Here is a 24,002-nt window from a genome sequence, read left to right as displayed (position 1 = left end):
ACATGAGTGCCTAATTTTTGACGAATCGCTCGCAAACAACAGGTGGGTGGTTGTTTTCAATAGCCAAGAGAGCGGGTAAAAAAGTGGTGGGGAATAATTGAGGGGTTAAAACTCTAAGAACCACTTTACACGCCATGAATGCATAGGGGAAGAGCGGTGTTGGGGTCGAGGGGGCAGGGCTACGCATGGAATCAGGTGAAGAGGGTGGAGTTGGGGTGGGGTTAGTGTTAAGGCAGGGCGGATTATGTATGATGGGGTCAAACTCTAAGAACCGCCTTTCGCACCATTAATTTCTGATTGTTAAACTATTGCAATTACTCTCACACTTAGAGAATAATGGGCCGTAAGGCTCTAAGAGAACTTAACGCCCTGCGGTCTAAACCTATTTATCAGGTTTTTGAGGACAAAAATTAAACATAAACCGACTAATGTCGGAAGAATCGCTCTTGAACTACAGGCAAAGCAATTTAATTCAGGGCCTGTAGCCTAGATAAATTTTTCTTTATGGGTGCAAAAATAATTTACTACGCAGGGATTCGAACCATTGCCTTCCCGCTCACTGGCCAGAAGCACTGCCAACTCGGCTTTCAGACCCTCCTTCCTGCTATGCTGCAATCAATTTTATAGCAACAAGCTTTACTTCGGAGTGAGAGCAATGGAGATCACTCAAAACTGACGAACGAAAGCGTGAAAAAAGTCACTTGAGAAGTCAAAGAATGTTTTAGAACATCTCAAACTGGTCAAGCAAAAAATTTGCATAAAAAAGACCAACACATTTACAATAATTGCTATTGACTTCGTTCAAGAGCAATTAAAAAGAACAGACGAAGAAAACGAATGGACAGAAAATTGGTAGTACGACAAATTGCGCAAAGACCAACACGACTAATATGGGTGACCTCTACTAATTGGGCCAAGAAGTCATTTTATAAGGCAGAAAAACAATACGTTTTTATCTCGCTTATTTTTAATAAACACTGAAATCCTTGATACACACTAAAAAACAATTGCTTAATTTATTACACGAAGGGAATAGAGCGACAAAAATGCTCACAAATGCAGGCAAGAAATAAAGACTTACTAACTAAATATACAGTCAAAGTTGAAAAGCCGTTAGCTCAAAAAGTCACGGATACTTATTGATGACAGAGGGCATATAATTCAAAAACTATTAGCTGCGAATTAACCTTTGAAATTCGTTTGAAAAAATTTCAAGCATGTTTGTTTTTTGCTCTTTTCTACTTTTGCGCACCAGCCAAGATAGTCTCCTGCTTTATAACACCACATAATTTATTACAAACGGTGGGGGGCATAAAATTACTTTGGGAGGGCAGAACAGAATGAATCCCAAAAAACTCTAGGATTCACTTGACAAAATTGAAGACAAAGAAAGGCAAAAAATTCAAGACAAACATCAAAACAGTAGAATATAATGGAACTCCAGGAAAGTAATACAAAAAAAATTTCAGATTTATTCTAGTCCTGCTCCTCCCCCCCCCCCCCCCGCTGGGGGTATAAAAACAATGGGGCCGAAACAGAATCGATCCAATATTTCCGAAGGCGCTTAAGTAACTGCTAGGAAAATATAGCACAAACAGCCCTAAATGACAACAAAGCCTGTTTTTTGAACTGCCCGGCCACCAATTAGTCATTTCAGAGAACTAAATAGGTAAAGCAATTTTAACTAAAAGAACTCCTTTTTGAAATTTCCTTTGAAGCACGTAAACTAGATTTGGATAGACAAGCAAAAATTTTCCCCACCTATATTTATCGCTTTTTTCTCTACATTTCTCTCCTATAAATGATGACTAGATCAATTAAAACTCCCATCATTTATCTTGCTCGGCGTTCTGATTTAAAAAATAGCTGGTAGATTGCCACAAAATAGCAGCAATAGCTTCGTAGAGCTGGAGTTTCAAAAAGTTTTAATTGCTGAAAGTTAGCGAAACTCAATTTGAAAGCGAGGAGAGTCCTTTCTGAGAGTGAAAAAACATAGCAGGAGAAGTCTGCAATTCAAAGAACTTTCATTGACAAAAAACCTAGAACGGACTACAAATGGATTGGGAAAACCCTTTAGAAAAAAATCTTATCATGAAAAACAAAAATCAGTCAAAATGCCGCACGTGAACAAAAAATCAGAAGCAATTTTTTTGTTCAAACACCATTTTCTCTCTGCTTTAAAATTGGGGCGTATGATATTAGGCGAAAACTCGATTAACACATTTTTTGTCATCATTAGGCCAAAACGTTGAACTAAGGTTTTGTGGACATTAGGCGAATCCCAATAAAAACACTTATAAGCATTACTTCAAAATCCACTTGACGTTATAGAGTGCTCGAATGTTACTAACAAACGTCTACATCATAATAGCTTCCAAAAACAATCACAGTTTTTCAAATAGAGCTATTGTACCACTTCATTTTATGTCCTTCTAGCATTTATGGCACCATTTTTCTCGCATTATTTTATGTCAAATAAATCTGAACTATTTAGAATAAAAACGAATATTTTTAACATGTTTTCGACTCTTTCGTGCGTTTTTGCCAAAGAATTTGTAGGAATATTACTGACGGGCCAAAATAATTCACAAAAACGATACATTATAAATGTACTTTATTACTCATTTTCACGTAAGGCCATTTGATAGAAACACTTGATTACTTTATAGCTTGAAGTGGATTTTCAAGTACCATCCTTAAGTGTTTCAATTGCTACTCGACTAATGTTTACATAACTTCACTTTAAAATTGTTGCCTAGTTGCGACGAAAAATGTGTTGGCCTAATCTAGTTTTCACGTATGACCCCATCCACCTTAAAACCAGAGTAAAAAATTTTACACCGCAAAAACCACTCACTTTGCCCCACTTCCTGTTTTGGCGTGACCAAATATATCACTTCAATTCGACTTCAAAAATCATGAAAGTGTGAACAGACTATATACTCAAATGAGTTTCTTGTTCAGTCAATTTTGGCCGATCAGTTTATTCATCATCGAGGGTTGTGAGTGCTATCATCAGAAAGACCGTCATTGAATTTCGTTTTCGCCACGGAGTTAGCAAGGTTTATAATTCTCTGAAAATTTATTCGACATTTCTGTTGTTATTGTTCAAATTTTCCATATAATTACGCAATATTTTGCCAACATTAGAAATATGTTAAGTGTTGAGGTAAGTTGGTACGGTGGTGTTTGGTTTTACCGCTAAAAATAGAAAAGTGTTGTTGAACTATTTGATCCAATGTTGGCTAAAAACCTTTGCTAAATTTTTTGAAGTTCAGCCTTCTTTTTATCAAAAATGACATTAAATAAGCTTCTTTATTCCACTTTGTTTAATTTTGCCGCACAAATACACCTAAAAACTGCTGACATAGTCATCGTTAACTCCACAGAAGGCTAGTTTAACTTATGCATCCTATGTGTTCTTAAATTAAAATTTTGCCGTTTTTGCTAATTCTACGCGATAGTAAAGCAAAATGCATAATTTAATTTTAATATATTAACTTTTTTTTGGCAAATTAACCATATCCATAATATTCGGAACAATTACGTGTTCTGTTAGCCTAATCTTGTTTTCGCATAAAATGCCATCTCACTTAAAGTAGAGTATAAAATTTTACGACCCAAAAAACCAATCGTTATTTGCTCCACTTGCTGTTTCGGCGTGACCAACATTATCAATTCAATTCGACTTCAAAACTCATGAAAAAATGTGAACAGATCTTTTTAAAAATACAGCGCCCCAATACTATTCAAATTCTTTGAGTTGTAAAAACTCGCTCCACTAAGAGTGAAAAATTAAATCACGCACACAATTGCATGAATAAAGAAACAGAACCGACGAAACTAGAATTGCTCTCGAACGACTAGTGGGAGCTCTAATCAATTGCGGCCTGCTTCAGTGCTTCAGTCGGGGGGGGGGGAGTGAGCCTAAATGGGACTATGAAGCTCAATAGTGGGCTTCAAATAACCACATTAGAGGATAACATATACCACTATTAAAACTTAAAGTGAAAAATGGCGCCAGTTTCGTCGCAATTTTCAATTAAATTTTAGTATTAAATTTCCGCCAATTTAGTTCAGCTGCTTGAAATTGTGATTGAGAGAGAATTTTAGATCACGCGAAACGCAAAAAGTCAAGGGCGTAAAAGTCACTCGAAAAGTCAAAACCGTCAAGCGGAAATTTTGCATTAAAAAAGACACACGTTTACGATAATTGCTATGCACTTCGTTCAAGAAGAGCAATTAAAAAGCAGATTTGAAGGGATCGTGAAGATATATGGTCGAAATTAAAACCTTGAGAGCCAATAAAAACAAATGGAAAGCCAATAATATCCCTAGTTATCGCTTTGCAGCTATTGATAAAACTATTTCATTGGGAGTTTTGTTGAACCTTCCTGTGCAAATCTTCACATTCACACAGCACCTTGATCAGACAATTATCTTAAACTCCAGCCTTCCCAGCGATATCAGAATATCAATACACCCAAAAAAGGCAGCATGAATTAAATTTGATTCCAATGCGAGAACTTTCTTAATTCTGTCAACGCTTCCTAATCCTAATTCAGTATTTGTAAGAAAACATCGCATACACTAATAAAAACAATTCATAAGGGTAGTATCCACAACTAGTTACGTTCGAGTTTTAAGGTTTTCCAAATGATTTTGGTACATACGCTCTCTCAAAACAACTATTTGTTCCTTAAATCCATTGAGTGCAATAATATGGAGGTCTCAAAAGACTTGAGACTACGTTTTATTTTGGTTGATGATCTTTAAAAGTTTAAAAATTGAGATCCTGAGCATTATCGCAGCATTCTTGAAGCAGGTGGCTCAGAAAAAATTGTTCTTTCGAATTGTATTTGTTAGGAAGCAATCAACTACAGATCATCAGTTCGTGATGACTGGAGAATTAGACACACTCAAAACAACTTTCATGACTGTTAGTCTTTTGATCTCATTTCTATTGTATCGAAGAGTAAGTCAGGAAATTGACTGTTGTATGAAGATTGTAGAAAAAAACAGTTTGACCAACACTTGTCAATACTACAATTCTCTTGTATATTTTAATTATGAAAACTCAACAACAAAAATCATCTTGTTTAGCATATTTTTACATTTGCTTTTACTGGTTTTATAAGTGAGAATCACTGGAAAAACCTGGATGAAATTTGTACATTTTCAAAATTAAATTACAGGGTAAAAAATTTCTTAGCAACTGCAAAAGAATTTTGTATTCTACTTGGTAACTTCCTTTGAACCATAGGGCTGAAAACTTACCGTGACGCTGCTGACACTTGTGAGCGAGAGACAAATTTAAATCACACAAAATGAAGAAGTCAACGGCCTCAAAGTCACTCGAGAAGTCAAAACAATCAAGCAAAATTTTCGAATTAGAAGACCAACGCCGACAAATTGCCGGAAAAAAGCCGCTGTTGACCCGCTTGACAAAAATTGGGATATTGACGCACATTTTAAATTAAAGCTCTTAAGCTTAAAACTGATGTCAGCTAGCTATTGCTTTAATGAACTTTTATAACCTAACGCACTATGGCTTAATGACCGGTCTGTATATGTTTATCCCGTTTCTTTTGATTTTGCTCTTTTGACTTTGACTGTATTCACTAAATTACGTAATTCAGTACGTGAAAGAATTTATAATCCAATCAATCGAAACAGTGAGTGAAGTAACTCAGCAGTCAAGCGTGAAAATCGTGACTTATGTAAAATGAAACACGTGATCAAAAGGTAAAGCGAATTAAACAAAGAGCGCCTAAATAATAGGCACTCTCTTCACCTCTCAAAATAATAGCCCGACTGACGGCGGCTATTAATAATTACTTCGTTAGAGAGCAATTAAATTCCGTTCTACTTCCGTTCTTTCGACTTGAACTTTGGTAGTAAACTAAACAGTTTCTTTACTGAGTTGGATTGGAGACAGAAAATTAAGTATTAAAGTACAACAGGGCTCATTTAAAGGCTATATATTTTTTTGCGATTGATTAATTAGAAACTACACAATAAAACATAGCCGCAGATTGCCGAAAAATAGCCGCGATAGACGCTCGTGGCCTTCCATGAATTGAAACACCTAAAGAAATAAGATAGACAGATCGACCACCAGTCCTTTAATAGACCACAAGACTTTTTGGGTTTGCTTCGGACTGTCAATTTTTTTGACACATACGTTCTATAAAGAAAAAGCCCTTAAATAGCTATTTCAAAATTGATATTCGAAATCAAAAACTCAAGACTAATAATCACGAATTAGGGCATACAAGATTGGCACTACTTAGATGCACACTATTAACTAGTAAATCTTCATAAAAAATTAAAGTTCCATAAGTCATTTTTTTGAGTGAGGTAAGTCACGCAATTGACCTAAAACCAGAAACAACGTCACGTACATAAATTTTAACTGCAAAGCAATAGAAGTCACTGAAGTCAATTCCAAGAAGTCAGGTCGTAAGAATCATCGATGGAGACGACGAATTAAAAAAACATAGCAGGACAAGTCCTGAAATACAATCCAAAGAATTGATAGAAAAACTGAAAACTATTGTACCTGACCAGCAGATCAATTGAACATTCCCAGCCAAAAAGACTATCACCAAAGTTGAGGAACTAAGCTAATCAAACAAGCTAAACAAAATATTCATTGCTAAAACTCTTCAAGCTTTTATCGTGACATTAAAATGATGAAAACGATTTCACGGCCAACAAAAAGTTTTTAGTAGCAAGTTATCAAACGCTATATGAAATTTCCTGGCTCCTGGAAATCGAAAAATTTAGATAATGACAACAAATTTTTAATTAAAAAAAATGCAAGTTTTATCAAAAACTTGCTAAAATTCGCGATGTTAAAATGTTGAAAACCCTTCTATTACCACTAGAAACTATGCAGTCGGCTATTATCAAACCGTTGAGGAGGTTGCTTGGCAGCTAGGGCTGAAAAACTCAAAATATGACAACAATTTTCAAAAAACTTCACAAAAATTGTAAAAATTTGAATAAATTTGCGTGTTTATGTTTCGAGTACCAAAAGATATAGCTCTTAAAATGGTCGTAAAAAGTAATTATTTATTGCAAAAGAACTTCATCATTTTTTACGAACCTATATGTCAGACTGATCCAACAAGAAATTCGAAAAAAGACGAAAAAACGCGAAAAATTGCAACATTTTGGGCTCAAAAACTCCTAAGAATGACCTTTTGACCTTGAAATATGGCCTTGCCAGTTACTTACCAACTCCAAGCACCTGAAGGACTACTAAACGCGGCTAAGGGCCTCTAATGAAACTTGATGCCCGCTGAGCTTTACCGGTTTATCCCGTTTTGAAAGCTCAAAGTCATGAAAAAAGGTGTGAAAAAATCTTACAAAAATAAAAAAAAAGACAGAGCACCAATACAATCCAATTCTTGGATTGTAAAAAAAACCACGATGTCCCCAATAATAGCCGCTATCGCTTCGCGGCTATTAATAATATCTTTTCACTCAGATTTCTAAATTTGAAATATAATATTCTACAGAAAGAAACCAACCCGCGTCGGAAGAATTTCTCTCGAACGACTATTGGGGCTCTATTTAATTGCAGCCCGCTTCTGTCAAGAGAGACCATGTAGCCTGGAGGAGGAGGTGGGACTGAAAATCTCAGTAAGATGCTTCAAATGATGTCATTAGAGGCTAACATATCACTCTTGAGATTTAAAGTGAAAAAAGGACATCAATTGCAGTGCACTTTTGTTCAGCTGTTAACGATTGGGAATGAGAAATTTAGATCACGCAAAACCCAAAAAGTCAAGGGCTCAAACGTCACTCAAGAAGTAAAAACGCTCAAGCAAAATTGTTGCATAAAAAGACATACGATTACACTAATTGCTTCAAACTCCTAGAGCAATTGAAATTTTTCAAGAAAATCAGCTCACAGTCTGGCACTATCAGCTATAACAAAAAGCTAAAGCGAAATCTGCTCAACTTCGGAGACCGTAGAAATGAAAAGAAATGAGACAAATAGATGAAATTTGTGATAATTAATTGATCGCTAAATCCATAGGAATGGAGGGACAAATCTAAGTTGAAAAAAATTCAGAGCACATTTAGTCAGCTAGTTAAGCGCCTGTCGAATTGAGTCCATGTGGTTGTATAGTGGCAGTACAAAACTGTAACTTCTATTTCTATTACGTTAATATTACTTCGAAATAATCAACTAATAAGCACCGATTATATTATGTAAGCATCCACAGAAATCACAACAACTTCACCTCTCAAAATAATAAAATGACAAAAAGATATTATTCGCCAATTACATTTTGTAGCTGTTCACTTGGTATCCGGGTTAGATTAAAGTGATCGGGTGTGTTAATTTGAGGTGTGCTGGTCTACTCGATTAATATTGCATCGGTGGGGTTCGGTGGCTGCATGTTGCCTGAAACAGAAACATTTCATCATGCATTGCAATCATTTAGCTCGAACGTTGCTGTATTTAGGTGTACTGTAGATTGCAATCCTAAAAGCAAAAAAAAAAAAAACGTATGGGATTTTCAAGACGCAGCATGTAATACTTTATAGATGATAAATAACAACAGGAGTGTCATATATCACAATTCCATCACCTCCAGTCCTTAATAATATATGCGCGGTCAAAACAGCCATCAAGCACACATAGTATTACATAGCTTAAATTCCAAAAATCTAAAAGAAAATCTCTGAAATCCGGGTCATAAAAAAACATAGCCGGCAAAAATAGCCGCCCTTGACTGGCATCACGATTGAAGCAAAAAAAAACGAAAAATGAAATTTACAGAATTTTTTTCCAAGTGTCAAAAGTGTCTAAATTGGTGAGCAGTTTCAATTTGATTCTAAACTGATACTTAATTCAGCTTCTTAAGTGAGGGAGGGCTATTAAGCTTAAGATCGAAAAGTGGAACAAATTAAAAGAAAAACTGCAGGACAAGTACTGAAATACGACCTAAATAAATGAATAAAACATACCCGGCAGATTGCCGGAAAATAGCTGCCGTTGATTCCCATAACTCTATTGGGATTGAAAGAAAAGAAAATATCAACAACATTTTTAAGTGCGATTTATTTTGATGTCATTTCGTAATTGAACACACTCCTGTATCTCAGTGAGAGGCTGCAGGGTCTAGTATTAATACCAAAAAGCATTATAGATAGTAACTAGAACTTATGAGAACAAAGTTCAAGTACCGGGTATCTGAAAATGGGCTTTACGGGTTTATTCCGTTTCTATTTATGACTTTGATTTTTTTATACTGACTCTCTTCATTTTGAATTGCTTTGCTGAGCAGCTGCTGTTTAAAAGGACTTTGAGCAGAATGACAGAAGAGTGAAACTAGCCTAGAGATGTCAAAAAGATTTCACGCAAAATGTCGCAAAAGCGGCAAAATGGGTAAAGCGAATAAAAGTTCGACAAAGTAAAAAAAATTAGGAGCGCTATAACAGCCGGCTGAGAAGATGAGGGCGGCTATTAAAAACTAAAAACTGTATCTGACCAGCAGATCAATAGAACAAAACCAGCCAAAAAGCCGAAGTCCCAAAAGTTTGGAGAACCTAAAAAACCAAACAAAAATTTTTGCAATTAAGTTTGCGTTACCAAAATTATAAGACTAAAAAAAGTGAAGTTTTTTAATCTTACACAACAATACTAGGAGTTTAAGTAAATGTTATTTTAGTCCTGTTTCAGAGGAATTGCAAGAAACGGACAAAAATTAAGAAAAACAGCAGAATTTTGTGATAAAAACCTTCAAAATGACCCTTTCACCATGAAATTAAACGTTCCCAGCAACTTCAGTACATTAAGCACTCTAAAAATTACTAAGGCAAGGCTGAGGACCTTGGATTGTAAAAACATAACAGGATAAGTCCTGAAATAAAATACAAAAAATTGAAAGAACTTACAACATGACTATCCTCATTTATAAAGAAACAACTTTTCAAAAATTAAACATATGACCCTATATAAATTTTAACAGAATTTCAGGGCCACGGAAAGCCAATGAGAAACAATGCTACAAAAAATGCAAAAAAACTCTAGCAAAATATCAAAACGTTTTCAACGAAACGTTTTTCGAAAAAACATTAACGTATCAGAAGCCTTGACACCGTATTGTTGAACGTAGAGAAATCATCTAACGTTTTTAAAAATTCCACCTGACCGCAATATTCAAAAGTTCTCAATTTATTTGAAAACAAATGTTATCCAAGTCTTTAATAACATATGCATACGGATCCCAAAAAATGAACAGGCTTTTCCGCGTCAGACGGCCGATGAGATCTTTAATCAACGAGATTAATTACCAAAAAACGAAAAATTTTAAACATAGCTGGCATATTGCCAGAAAATAGCCACAATAGCTTTGTAGATCTGCAGTCTCATAAAAAAAACAGTAAACAAGACAGACCAAAGAAAAAAGTCTTCATTGAAGGCTGAGATGTTATATTTTGATTACGAATCTGTATAGGTTAATGCTGCTTCTATTAGCTGTTCTCAAATAAATTTCATTTAGAGTGACAAACATTCACTTGACCTTACCTCATTGAAATAAAGTAAATAAAAGTCAATTTCAAAGCAGGAAATCATTTTTGAGAGCAAGGTAAGTCACGTGTGACCAAAAATTTAATCAAGCGAATGAACAAAAAAACTCGTTCCACTAAGAGCAAAAAATGACGTCACGCACGCAATTCAGTTCAAATTGCATGAAAGAATGAACAAAAGGCAGATTTGAAGTGGTTGTGACGTCATATGGTCGTAACAAAAATCTTGACGACGAAATAAAAAAAACATAGCAGGACAAGTCCTGACGTACAATTCAAAGAATTTTCATTGACTAAAAGGAAAACTAGAACTAGAAGGGATTATGAATGGATTGGAAAACCATTTAGAAAAGAAATCCAATCCAAAAATTCGAAAAAACAGTAAAAACCAAAGTGAAATTGCCGCATGTGAACAAAAACCACTAGCAAGAACGCGAATTTTTGTTCAAACACCATTTTCTCACTCTACTTTAAAATTAGAGTGAAAAAAATTCACGCCGCAAAACCACTCGTTTTTTCGCTCCACTTCCTGTTTCGGCGAGACCAAAATCACTACTCCAATTTGACTTCAAAAATCATGAAAATGTATGAACAGATCTTAAAAAAAAGACAGCGCTCCAATACAATTCAAATTCTTTGAATTAAAAAATAACAAGAGAAGGCCAATAATAGCCCCAACTATCGCTGTGCGGATATTAAACATACCCAACAGATTGTCGGAAAATAGCCGCCATTGATTTCCAAAACACCTAATGGGATTGAAGCTACACAGAAACAATAATGAAAATTGTACAAAAACCTTGTTGTACAAAGTGCAAACTATTTTGATTGACTTTCGTAGTTATACATACTCCTGTTTCTTAATGAGAAGATTCACGTGCTAGTATCAAAACCAAAACGCATAAGGTATATTAAGACTTATACAGACAAAATTCAGGGTAGCGGGCATCTAAAATTGGGCCTTATGGGTTTATCCCGTTTTCATTTCAATTTCTTTTTTCAATCCTGATTATGTTGACTTTAGATTGCTTTGCTGAGCAACTGCTGCTTAGAAGCACATTTCAGACTAGCCTAGAGAAGTCAAAAAGATGTCACGCGAAATGCTGAACAAGTTATGAACATTAGGCAGAGCAAACAAAATTGTCTGGCGAAGTAGAAAAAATAAGAGCGCTATGAAGGCCGACTGAGAAGCCGAGGGCGACTAGTAAAAAAATAGCGTCAGTCATAACAACCAAAGAATATCAATTGACTAAAATAAACTGATTCCCCTACTCTTCATAACGCCAAATAGACTAACTTCCAAGACAACAAGAAGAACAAATAAGACGCCAAAACAAATTCCTATAACATTTCATAAAAAACAGAGGGTGCAAGTTGTAAAAACAAGTTGCAGGTTGTAAATACATAAAAAACAGAGGGTGCAAGTTTTAGCATTATTGATGCTAAACGAAGCTATCAATAAAAATCAATGAAAAGCTCCAGCTAATTCCTCGATAGAAAATCAAAAGCCTCCTGTTTAAATAAATTATGCAATATGACAACAAAAATAAGAGAAACTCCAAAATATACTAAAAAATTTTTGGAACAGGTAGTGTCAAAGCTATGTACGCAAAACGCCACATAACACGCTATGCACAAAAACGATCAATGAAGGTCGTTTAAGCTTCACTAGAACCCGTGATTAATGTCATTATTGATGCTAAACGACAAAGCAAAATCGGCAAAAACTGAGCAAATCTCAAATGTAAAAATTTTTGATAATAGTTAATATCAAAGCTAAAATTCAAACTCTATACCCCGAAACATTTAATGAATGTCCTTTATTCCTCAATACGAAGCTGATGAGAAAATCGATAAAAATCGAAATTGATGTTTTGTTCGAACACCAATATCCCACGCCCTTTTTCGAGCAGCTAGACAGATTATGACGTTCATGAGATACACGCTTTTTTGCCCTAATTACACCAGCGGGGAGAAATTCATTATTAAAATAACATTTCACTGGCAACGAAGTCGAATAAAAGTGTGCACAAATAATAAAAAGCCAGCATAAAATGTGTATTGTAAGAAAAAGCGGCAACGGAACTGAACCACAAATCTCAAAATTGTTATTAACTAAATTAAAAATGCGCATAAAAATCAATAGAAACTGATTCGGAAAAACATGCAGGAAAAATCAACAAAACAATAAAAACAGAAGTCAATATAACGTATGTGAAATTACAAGCGAAAAGTAAAATTTTGCTCAAACAACGTTCGTGAAATTTAGTGAAAAAATTCACCCCCAAAATCCACTCGGATTACCTCTACATCATCTGTTGCGACGTCATCAAAATCAAAATTTCGAAAATGAAAAAATGTGAAGATCTTGAAAAACAAGCCTGAAGTTTTCCGGAAACGGCTCAAAGACTCATCTTGACAAAAAAACGGACTCAGAAAACTATTACATATTTACAAAACTATTAACACCAATCACAAAAAAATAAACTAACTTAAGTCAATTAACAGAACAAAATAGCACCAAAACAAACTGAAATCGATTATTTCCACATAAGTTTTTGCAATCTATCAAAACTGCAATAAATTGATAAATATCTTTCCTTTGTGCAAGACGCTTATTCAGACACCAATGACTGCAATAAATCAAAATGATGATAAAAAACTTACTTTACTTTTCTAAAAACCAAAAAAAACAGCTGCAAAACCAACAAATTAGCAAAAATCAGATCAATAGCCTAAAACTTGAACAAAACAGTAAAAAACTGCCTGAAAAAACCGCACTCCAATTGTTTTCACGTATTTCGTTTCCTGCATCAAATTCACTTTAAATAACTGATTAGAAAACAGCCGGAAGAAATACGGAACCAAAGAATTTATCTTCGTAGAAAAAACTAGCCTGTCAAATAATTCGAATCTAGGTTCAAAAAAAGACACTGTAGCCGAAAAACATATTAATCTATAAATCAAGAAAAACATAGCTAAATTTATTGTTGCAATATACCAGTGAGATTGTCGGAAAATATCCGCCGTTAATTCTCGAAACCCCAATTCTGATTGAAAGATCCGAAAATATTGATTTTTGAGCAAGAACAATTTGATGTCATTCTGTAGTTAGACATCCTAAATCGTCCTAAAGAGGGGATACAAATGCTAGTTTCAATACAAATAAGCAAAAACAACACTTTTTCGAGTGTAATTTAAAAAACTCTCCGATATTCTTCTAGCCTCAGGAAAACAGCGCCCTAATACAAATCAAACTAAAACAAACACTTGTAGTAAACCATAACAGGTTAAATATTTAAATGTAGCTGGCAGATTGCTAGAACAATACTTGCAATAGCTTTGTAGATCAGCAGTCTCAAAAAGAAAGTAAAAAGAAACAGGCCAAAAAAGGAACATCATTTTTAATAAAGACTGAGATGTCATTATTTTGATTAAGAATTTGTTTACCTTATCGCTGCTTCTACTAGCTGCTCTCAAAAAACCTTCAATTAGAGTGGCACGCACTCACTTGAGCTTACTCTTTGAAAAACAAGTTAAGAAGTATATTTCAGATTGAGGATATCAAAAAAACTATCTCCCTTGAGGGTGAAAAATGACGGCACGTACGCAATTCATCTGAAATTGCATTATCAAATGAAAAAAAGCAGATTTGAAGTGATTGTGGCGTCATATAGTCGTAACAAAAATCTTGACAAAAATTCAACAACCAGAAGTCCATTAAAAGCCCCAGCTATCGCTTTGCGGCTAATGGCTCTCAAAGGACAAGCGTGTGGTCGGCTTTGGTAGCAGCCGGCTGGGGCTCAGGGATGCTAACGTTAGAAGGGTTTAATGAGGCTAGCGTAATTGCAGCGTGAGGTGAGCGTAGCGACGGGGTTGGGGTGGGGGATGCACCGGGGGCAAATGATGGGGGTGGGGTCAAGCGATTGGGGGGAAGGGTAGTGTAGATAGATATATGTTGAAAAATTAATCGGCGCCGCTCAAAAAACTATGTAAAAATCATTTAGCCATAAAATTAAAAAAATTGTACAAATTCATTGCGCAGAAGCCTTTTCATTAGGGACATTTACTATACTTAATTCCTTTGACCTTAAACTAATTCAAATTAAATTTAAGTTTTAAAGTGCAAAAGTCATTTTATTGAAAGACGTAAGTCACGTGTGATCAGAATCGAATCACTCAAATGAACTTTAAACGTTCGCTAAAGGTTGAGAAATATAGTCACCCGCGCAAATAGCCTTAGTGATAGGAAGAAGTCATTCAGAAACTTTTTCAGCTTTGCTGTATGAACAAATGTAAAACGAAAAAGAGCGTCAGACGACGAAGCAAATCATAGCCGAATAATAGCCGCCGTCGACGTGCTTGATGCACATTGGGATTGAAACAGAAAATGACAAGGGGATAGAAACTGACGAATATTTTTTCAGTATGAAAAAGTGTTCAAATTTGGCGTCCAGTTTCAGTTAGACTCTTAAAATACACTTAATTCAGCTTATAAACTGAAAACTATTCAGCCTAAAACTGAGGTCAGCCAGCAATCACTCTACTGAACTTTTAAATCCTAATTTACTTAGAGACTAGCAAGGCGTAAGGCTCTAAGAGAACAGCGCAGTCTCTTAGTGCTTTCCTGGCTCTGCCTGTTTATCTCCTTTTTAGGAAAAGTTGAAAGGATCAGAGAAAAAATTTTCAAGCAATAAATCGCACGAAAAACCACAGGTCTAAAATAATTGCAACAAACTTCATTTGAGAGCAATTAATATAAAGGTTCTGTTGTTCTATCAAAGCAAAAAACAGCCGGAAAATTGCCGGAATAGCTAAGAAAAAAAAGACTTTAGTGCCCTATAATAGAGAAAACAGAGAGAGAGAGAGAGAGAGAGAGAGAGAGAGAGAGAGAGAGATAGAAACAGATACAGATATATGTTAAGAAATAGGCGCCGCTCAAAAAACTATGTGAAAAAACACTTAGCGACAAATTAATAAAATTTGTAAATATTCATTGCGCAGAAGCGCTTTTCATTAGGGACATTTACTATACATATGAGTTCCTTTCACCTGAAACCAATTAAAATAAAACTTAATTTTTAAAGTGCAAAAGTCATTTTATTGAAAGACGTAAGTCACGTGTGATCAGAATCTAATCGCTCAAATGAACTTTAAACGTTCGCTAAAGGGTGAGAAATGAAGTCACCAGCGCAAATACCCTTAGTAATAGGAAGAAGTCATTCAAAACTTTTTCAGCTTTGCTGTGTGAACAAATGTAATAAGAGCGTCAGACGACAAAGCAAATCATAGCTGAAAAATAGCCGCCGTCGACGTGCTTGATGCACATTGGGATTGAAACAGAAAATGACGAGAAAAGGGGATAGAAATTGACGGAATTTTTTTCAGTAAAGTTTTCAAATTTGGCGTCCAGTTTCAGTTAGACTCTTAAAATACACTTAATTTAGCTTATAGACTGAAAAATATTCAGCTAAGGACTGTCACTTAATAACAAGATTTTATCGGTTAATCCCGTTTCTTTTAATTTTGCCCTATTGACTTTGAATGAATTCACTGCATTGCGTAATTCAACGCGTGAAAAAAGTTAAAATCTACTCACCTGAAACAGTGAGTGAGGAAGGTCAGAAGTCAAGCGTGAAGACGAAAAACGAAAAACGTGATCAAAAGGAAAAGTGAAAAAAAGCATAGCCAAAAGTATTCCCGAAAAGACTTGAAGATACGTTCGACATAAAGCAGCCTGTCGAATAGCTAGTCTCTGATCGCAGTGCGCATCAAAGGAGAGCGAAGACAATATTAATCAAACAAAAAAAAAACAAAATTTAACTGAAAAAATTATTTAAACCAAAAAAAAAAACAGAACTTCAATTAATTTTCCAATTTGTACAAGTACAAATACAAAGAAAAAACAATATTTCAAGCAACGGAGACAATTAAAATGCTCACAAAAATTCGGACAATCCAAAGAAAAGTACAATAACATCCTTATTTTGAAAACCGAAAAACGAGAAAACTTAAGAAAATTATCAATGTTTCGATACTTTTTGTCAAAAATCAAAGAAACAAATTGCCTGGTAACAAAGAATCAAAACTTCATTTATAATTGAAACTGCTCACGTGCATTATTCTTACATTCAGTTACAAGTATGAGGCGAGAAATCGCTGAAAACAGCCTTAAAACCGGAGAATTAGTTGAAAAACCTTCAAATTAGTGTGAAACTCCATTTAAATACCAAAATCCTTCGAAACGCAATCAAACGAAACTTAAGACTATGACTTTAGTATGAAATAACCTCTTAGACAACATAAAAGTTTCAAAAACAAAACATAGCCGACAGATTGCCGGAAAATAGCCGCGATACCGCGAGACGCTTGTGGCCTTCCATAAATTGAAACTAAAGAAATAAGATAGAAAGATTGACCACCAGTCTTTTATTAGGCCACTAGAAAATTTGACTAAATTTGAACTCAATTTAGGTGACACACGCTCTATAATTAAAAAAAACCTAATGGAGCTTTTTCAAAATTAATATTCGAAATCAAAAACTCGGGCATATAGGTTTGGCACTACTTAGATGCACACTATTGACCTTTAACTGGTAAATGCTCACAAAAATTAAGGTCCACTAAACCAGTTCAGAAGTCATTTTTTTGAGTGAGGTAAGTCACGCAATTGACCTAAAAGCAGAACAAATGAGATCACACACACAAATTTTAACTGCAAAGCAGTAGAAATCACTGAAAATGAAAAAGGCAATTCCAAGAAGTCAGGACAAACGAATCATCGATGGAGACGAAGAATTAAAAAAACATAGCAGGACAAGTCCTGACGTAAAATCAAAGAATTTTCATAGACTAAACAAAAGACTAGACATAAAACGGACGCTGAGTGAATTGGGAGAATAATTTCCTAAAAAACAAAAAATGAAAAAAAAAAACAGAAAAGTCAAAATGCCGCAAGTGAACAAAAAAACCACTAGCAAGAAAATCATTAAGAAATTCCTATCCAAAAAAAATCGAAAAAACAATATCAAAAAGAAATTGCCGCAAGTGAACAAAACAACCACTAGCGAGAAAGCGAATTTCTGCTCAAACACCAACTTCTTACTCTACATCAACATTAGAGTGAAAAAATTTCACGCCGCAAAACCACTGGCCTTTTCGCTCACTTCCTGTTTGGGCGTGCCCAAAATCACCACTCCAATTTGACTTCAAATATCATGAAAAAGTGTCTACGGATCAAAAAAGAGAGCACCCCAATATAATTGAAATTCTTCGAATTGAAAAAAAAAACGATATCCCCAACAATGGCCGCTATCGCTTTGCGGCTATTCAAAAAAACCGCCAAACATGAAAAAGCCGCACGTGATTAAAAAATTTGCTCGCTCAGCAAAAATATTTTTACACCTACAGCTCTTGCTCTGTTTAAAAAGGAGGCATGAACAAAGTAACCACCGCTCTTCGAAATTGTTCACTAAAACCACTTTTTCAAACTTTATTCACTTCCTGAACTTCCGGTTTTCTTGCTCGGTCACTCATAAAAAAAACAGAAAAACATTCCCGGCAGATTGCCGGAAAATAGCCGCCGTTGATTCCAAAATATCAACAAAAATTGTTATTTCTACAACATTTTTAAGTGCGATTTATTTTGATGTCATTTTGTAGTTGAACATAGTCCTGTCTCTCAGTGAGAGACTACAGGGTCTAGAATCAATACCAAAAAGTGTTATAGATAGTAACTAAAACTTATGAGAACAAAGTTCAAGAATCGGGCATCTAAAAATGGGCTTTATGGGTTAATCCCGTTTCTATTTCTGACTTTGATTTTTTATACTGACTCTCTTCATTTTGAATTGCTTTGCTGAGCAGCTGCTGTTTAGAAGGACTTTGAACAGAATGACAGAAAAGTGAAACTAGCCTAGAGAAGTCAAAAAGATTTTACGCAAAATGTCGAAAAAGCGGCAAAATGAGGTAAAGTGAAACATTTTTTCATTCGACGAAGTAAAAAAAACATAGCAGGACAAGTCCTGACGTACAATTCAAAGAATTTTCATTGACTAAACAGAAAATTAGACCTCGAATGGACTATGAATGGATTGAGAAAACCAATTAGAAAAAAATCCAATCCAAAAACCGAAAACATACCCGGCAGATTACCGGAAAATAGCCGCCGTTGATTCCAATAAGCATGATTGGGATTGAAAGAATAGATATTGAAAAAAAAAGATTTTTGCACAAAAACATTTTTTAAGTCCGATTTATTTTGATGGCATTTCGTAGTTGAACATAACGTACTTCTGTTTCTTAGAGAGAGGCATTAGAGATGATAACTAAGACTTATAGGAACGACGTTCAAATAGCGGGCATCTAAAATTGGGCTTTATGGGTTTATCCCGTTTCCATTTCTGACTTCAACTTTTTATACTGACTCTGTTCATTTTGAATTGATTTGCCGAGCAACTGATGTTCAGAATCACTTTTAGCAGAATGCGAGAAGAGAGAAACTAGCCTAGAGAAGTCAAAAGATATCACGCAAAATGTTGAAAAAGCGGCAAAATGAGGTAAAGCGAAACATTTTTTTATTCGACGAAGTAAAAAAAATATAGGAGCGCTATAATAGCCGGCTGAGAAGATGAGGGCGGCTATTAAAAACATAGCCGGCAGGTTGCCGGAAAATAGCCGCGCTAGACGCTTGTTGCCTTCCATGAATTGAAACAACCAAAGAAATAAGATAGACAGATCGACCACCAGTCCTTTAATAGACCACTAGGGTTAGATTCGGACTGTCAATTTTATGACACATACGGTCTATAAGGAAAAAAAGCTCAGAGAGCTTTTTCAAAATTGATATTCAAATTCAAAAACTCAAGACTAATACTCAAGAATTAGGGCATATATGTTTGGCACTACTTAGATGCACACTATTGATCTTAACTAAAATGTTCATAAAATTTAAAGTTCCATAAGTGAGTTCAGAAGTCATTTTTTTGAGTGAGGTAAGTCACGCAATTGGCCTAAAAGCAGAAATGACGTCACGCACAAAAATTTTAACTGCAAAGCAATAGAAGTTAGTGAAAAAGTCAATTCCAAGAAGTCAGGTCAGAATTAAAAAAAAAACACGATGTCCCCAATAATAGCCGCTATCGCTTCGCGGCTATTAAACAGTAAAAACCAAAGTGAAATTGCCGCATGTGAACAAAAAACCACTAGCGAGAACGCGAATTTTTGTTCAAACACCGTTTTCTCACTCTACTTTAAATTTGGAGCGAAAAAGTTTCACGCCGCAAAACCACTCGCTTTTTCGCTCCACTTAATGTTTCGGCGTGACCAAAATCACTACTCCAATTTGACTTCAAAAATCATGAAAATGTGTGAACAGATCTTTAAAAAAAAGACAGCGCCCCAATACAATTCAAATTCTTTGAATTGTAAAAAAATAGGAGCGCTATAATAGCAGGCTGAGAAGATGAGGGCCGCTATTAAACATAAAGACTTCGATTCGAATCTTAACAAGGAGAGCGCCTGAATAATAGCCGTTGAGAGGCTGACGGCGGCTATTAAAAAGAAAACCAAGAGCACCGCAATATAGCTCCGCTCAGCTTATAGCTTCGCAGCTATAATCAGATATAATCAAAATCATTTTAGTTTTTCAAAGCAATCATCAGAACACTAACCATAATTAAATTGTTGATGACTTTGATGATGTGGAGATGGTTCCATATTAGAGGGTGGGAAGCTAGGGGAATAACTGTTGATGGACATCTGAACTACTCCTCCTCCCCCTCCTGCCACTGACGTCACAGCTTGGATGCTTGAGGGATCCTTCGTTTGGAAATACTGTGGGGGTTGCACTGTTTGGGGAGATCCTGAGTATGCATAGCCTGTTGCTGGGCCATTGTAGGAATTGTTGACATAAACTTGCTGTTGAGGCTTTGCGGCTTGTGTAGGATGATGTTGTATATGTTGAGGTGATTGTTGTGGCCGATACATGGCTTGGTAGCCTACTGCAGGTTGCCACGCTTGGCCTCTGTATACTGCATGGCCCATTGGTGACATTACTGAAACGCAGATGATGCACAGACTGAAATTATCATTTTAGATTCTAATTTAGTTCGATTTTGACCAAGTATAACGAAAAGGTTGGCTTCAATGAAACAATGCGACGCAACAGTTGAAAAAACTCAAAATTATTAGTTCTGTCCAAATCAGAATTGTAATTGTAACAAATTATTAGAGATGTTTTAGTATTATTTGAAATATTATTTGAAAACTATAATTTGAAACATTAGAGATGAAAAATATTTTGGTGCTTGCTAATTCAGCCCCGAGTAAATACGCAAATACAAAACAAACCCTTGACGCGAAGCAGAACATTTAAAACATAGCCGCAATAGCTTCGTAGACCTGCAGTCTCAGAAAGATAGTAAAAGAACAGACAGACAAAAATATTTTGTTATATCAGCATTTCAGAGTCAGGAAGTCATTTTTGAGAGCGAGGTAAGTCACGCGTGACCAAAAACTTAATCAAGCGGATGAACAAAAAACTCGCTCCATAAAATTGAAAAATGACGTCACACAGGCACTTCGGTTGAAATTGCATAAACAAATGAACCAAAAGCAGATTTGAAGTGGTTGCGACGTCATAGAGTCGTAAAAAATCTTGACGCCGAATTAAAAACATGGCCGGAGTTCTCCTCGCCAAAGAATTACCTTTTATATCAACTGGTTCCTACTAAAGTGACTACTAAAAGCAAAAAAATCAGTCAAAAATAAAGATAGCCCATGAAACCGACTGAACTAAAAAATTACATTACACCTATCTATAAAACACGCCTTTTTGGTAAGCAATTGAAAACATTAAAGTACGCAAGCATGTTTGGAAGAACAATCTAAATACTGCAAGAAATGGCCAAAAATGGTTACAAAAAATTCAATTTCCGTAAATTCTTTCGATTGAAAAACTTTTTGCAATATAAAAACAGTGATCAATTGATGGCTAAATAAACTTTCCCGTTTTGACAAATACATTAGTTGTCGCTTTAAATCACAAAAAAACCAGACAAAGCCAAACAGTGACCAGAAAATTAATCAAACCAAAATTAATAATGAAAAAAAAATACAGAGACAGAACAATAATCAAACGCAAAATTTCGTATGTTACCAAATACAAGCCCTTAGAAGATTGTACAAAAGTGTTAATCAAAATTTTTAAATTTGAAGCAATCAAAACGTCATTGCCACATAAGAAAAAAAAATCAATTGCACAAAAAATAATTTAAAAATCAAAAGAAAACATAGATGGCAGATTGCCAGAAAATAGCCGCAATAGCTTCGTAGATCTGCAGTCTCAAAAAAAAGTAAAAAAGACAGACCAAAAAACTCGCCTTTTCATTGAAGGCAGATATGTTATATTTTGATTAAAAATCTGTGTAAGTTTTTGCTACCTCCATTAGCTGCTCTCAAATAACCTTTATTTAGAGTGACACATACCCATTTTACCTTAGTAAAAAAAAGTCAATTTCAAAGTGAGGAAGTTATTTTTGAGAGTTATGTAAGTCAAGTGTGAACGAAAATTTAATCACGCGAATGAACAAAAAACTCGCTCCACTAAGAGCGAAAAAAGACGTCACACACGCACTTCAGTTGAAATAGAATGAACAAAAAGCAGATTTGAAGTGGTTGTGTCGTCATATTGTCGAATTTTTTGGTCTGTCTTTTTTCTTGTTTTTTTTAGACTGCAGATCTACGAAGCTAGTGCGGCTATTTTCTGACAGTCTGCCAGCTATGTTTTTGTCAATTTTTAGCTTCTTTCATTAACTTTTGGTTCTTTTAGTTCTTTGAGTAAATTTTTACCATAATTTGAACATTTTCTGATCAAATTGTTTTACTGTTTCGCAATTGAGCTGTTTTCACTTCTTACTGAGACAAGAAAATGGCTATTTGATGTTCTTGAACCTTTTTTTGCTAAATAAATAAGAAATCCTATTTTATCTATTTTTCCTTTCGCTTTTTTGAAATAGGGTTTACAATAGAGTTTTTTTTGACTTTTCAGAAATTGATAATTAGTTTTTTTAGATCTTTTTCACAATGTATGTATGTATTCTCCAAAATCCAGCATGTTTATTTGTAACATTCTCCAAAGATCTATAGTTTTATTCGCCCAGCCTTTGTTAAAAATCGCGACGACGAAATGAAACAAAACAGAGAAGGCTAAAAACAGCCCAAAATATTGCTGTGCGGCTACTAAAAAAAAACAAAATCATTAGTTCAAACTGATAATTTTTAAGGCTGGGCGAAAAATAATATAGGTCTTAGGAGAATGTTACAAAAAACATGCTGGAATTTGCAGACTACATACAAACATTGTGAAAAAGATCTAAAAAACTAATTCACAATTTCTGAAAAAATCAAAAAACTATATTGCAAACTCTACTTCAAAAAGCGAAAAGAAAACAGATAAAAAAGGATTTCTTATTTGTTTTTTATCAAAAAAGATTCAAGAACATCAAATAGCCATTTTCTTGTCTCAGTAAGAAGTGAAAACAGCTCAATTGCGAAACAGTAAAACAATTTGATAAGAAAATGTTCAAATTACGGTAAAAAGTTACTCTGAATTTTAAGTAGTTATCCTTAAAACTAATTCAAATAGCAACAAAGGGAAACCAAAAACGCCGTTGATTCACAAAAAGATTTTTATGAAATAAACTCAAAGTAAAAACAAAAGCCAGAAGTTTGACAAAAACTGCCAAATCGGATTAGTATGTGCACATTTTTATTAAAAAAACATCTCACGTCAAAAAGAGGCATCCAAATCAGGAATCATTAAAAAGATGATCTATTTACTAATTTGATTTAAAAAGTCCGATCAAAGAACTAAAAGAACCAAAAATTAATTTAAAAAAAGCTAAAAATTGACAAAAACATAGATGGCCGATTGTCAGAAAATAGCCGCAGTAGCTTCGTAGATCTGAAGTCTCAAAAAAACAGTAAAAAAGACAGACCAAAAAAATCGCCTTTTCATTGAAGGCAGCTATGTTATATTTTGATTAAAAATCTGTGTAAGTTTTTGCTACCTCCATTAGCTGCTCTCAAATAACCTTTATTTAGAGTGACACATACCCATTTTACCTTAGTAAAAAAAAGTCAATTTCAAAGTGAGGAAGTTATTTTTGAGAGTTATGTAAGTCAAGTGTGAACGAAAATTTAATCACGCGAATGAACAAAAAAACTCGCTCCACTAAGAGCGAAAAAAGACGTCACACACGCACTTCAGTTGAAATAGAATGAACAAAAAGCAGATTTAAAGTGGTTGTGTCGTCATATTGTCGAATTTTTTGGTCTGTCTTTTTTCCTGTTTTTTTAGACTGCAGATCTACGAAGCTAGTGCGGCTATTTTCTGACAGTCTGCCAGCTATGTTTTTGTCAATTTTTAGCTTTTTTCATTAACTTTT

The 24,002-nt window shown here is 34.8% G+C and overlaps 1 protein-coding gene across 1 annotated transcript in view; it reads right to left on the bottom strand.

Annotated features, from left to right (window-relative positions):
- Nucleotides 1-7,999: 7,999 nt before the first annotated feature.
- The window catches only part of LOC142339058 (uncharacterized), a 32,555-nt gene continuing 16,552 nt past the window's right edge, over nt 8,000-24,002 (bottom strand). Inside the window, exons 12-13 of the mRNA XM_075388717.1 lie at nt 20,226-20,609; nt 8,000-8,422 (exon numbers count right to left, since the gene is read on the bottom strand). Coding sequence (XP_075244832.1) covers nt 8,376-8,422; nt 20,226-20,609 — 431 coding nt within the window. The 3' untranslated portion in view covers nt 8,000-8,375. The remainder of the gene's footprint in view (nt 8,423-20,225; nt 20,610-24,002) is intronic.

Source organism: Convolutriloba macropyga, chromosome 5 (assembly GCF_964194025.1).
Source record: "Convolutriloba macropyga chromosome 5, txConMacr16.3, whole genome shotgun sequence".
In the NCBI taxonomy this organism is placed as follows: domain Eukaryota; kingdom Metazoa; phylum Xenacoelomorpha; order Acoela; family Convolutidae; genus Convolutriloba; species Convolutriloba macropyga.
The sequence above is the reverse complement of the archived record's forward strand: the minus strand, read 5'-3'. Positions and strand labels throughout refer to the sequence as shown.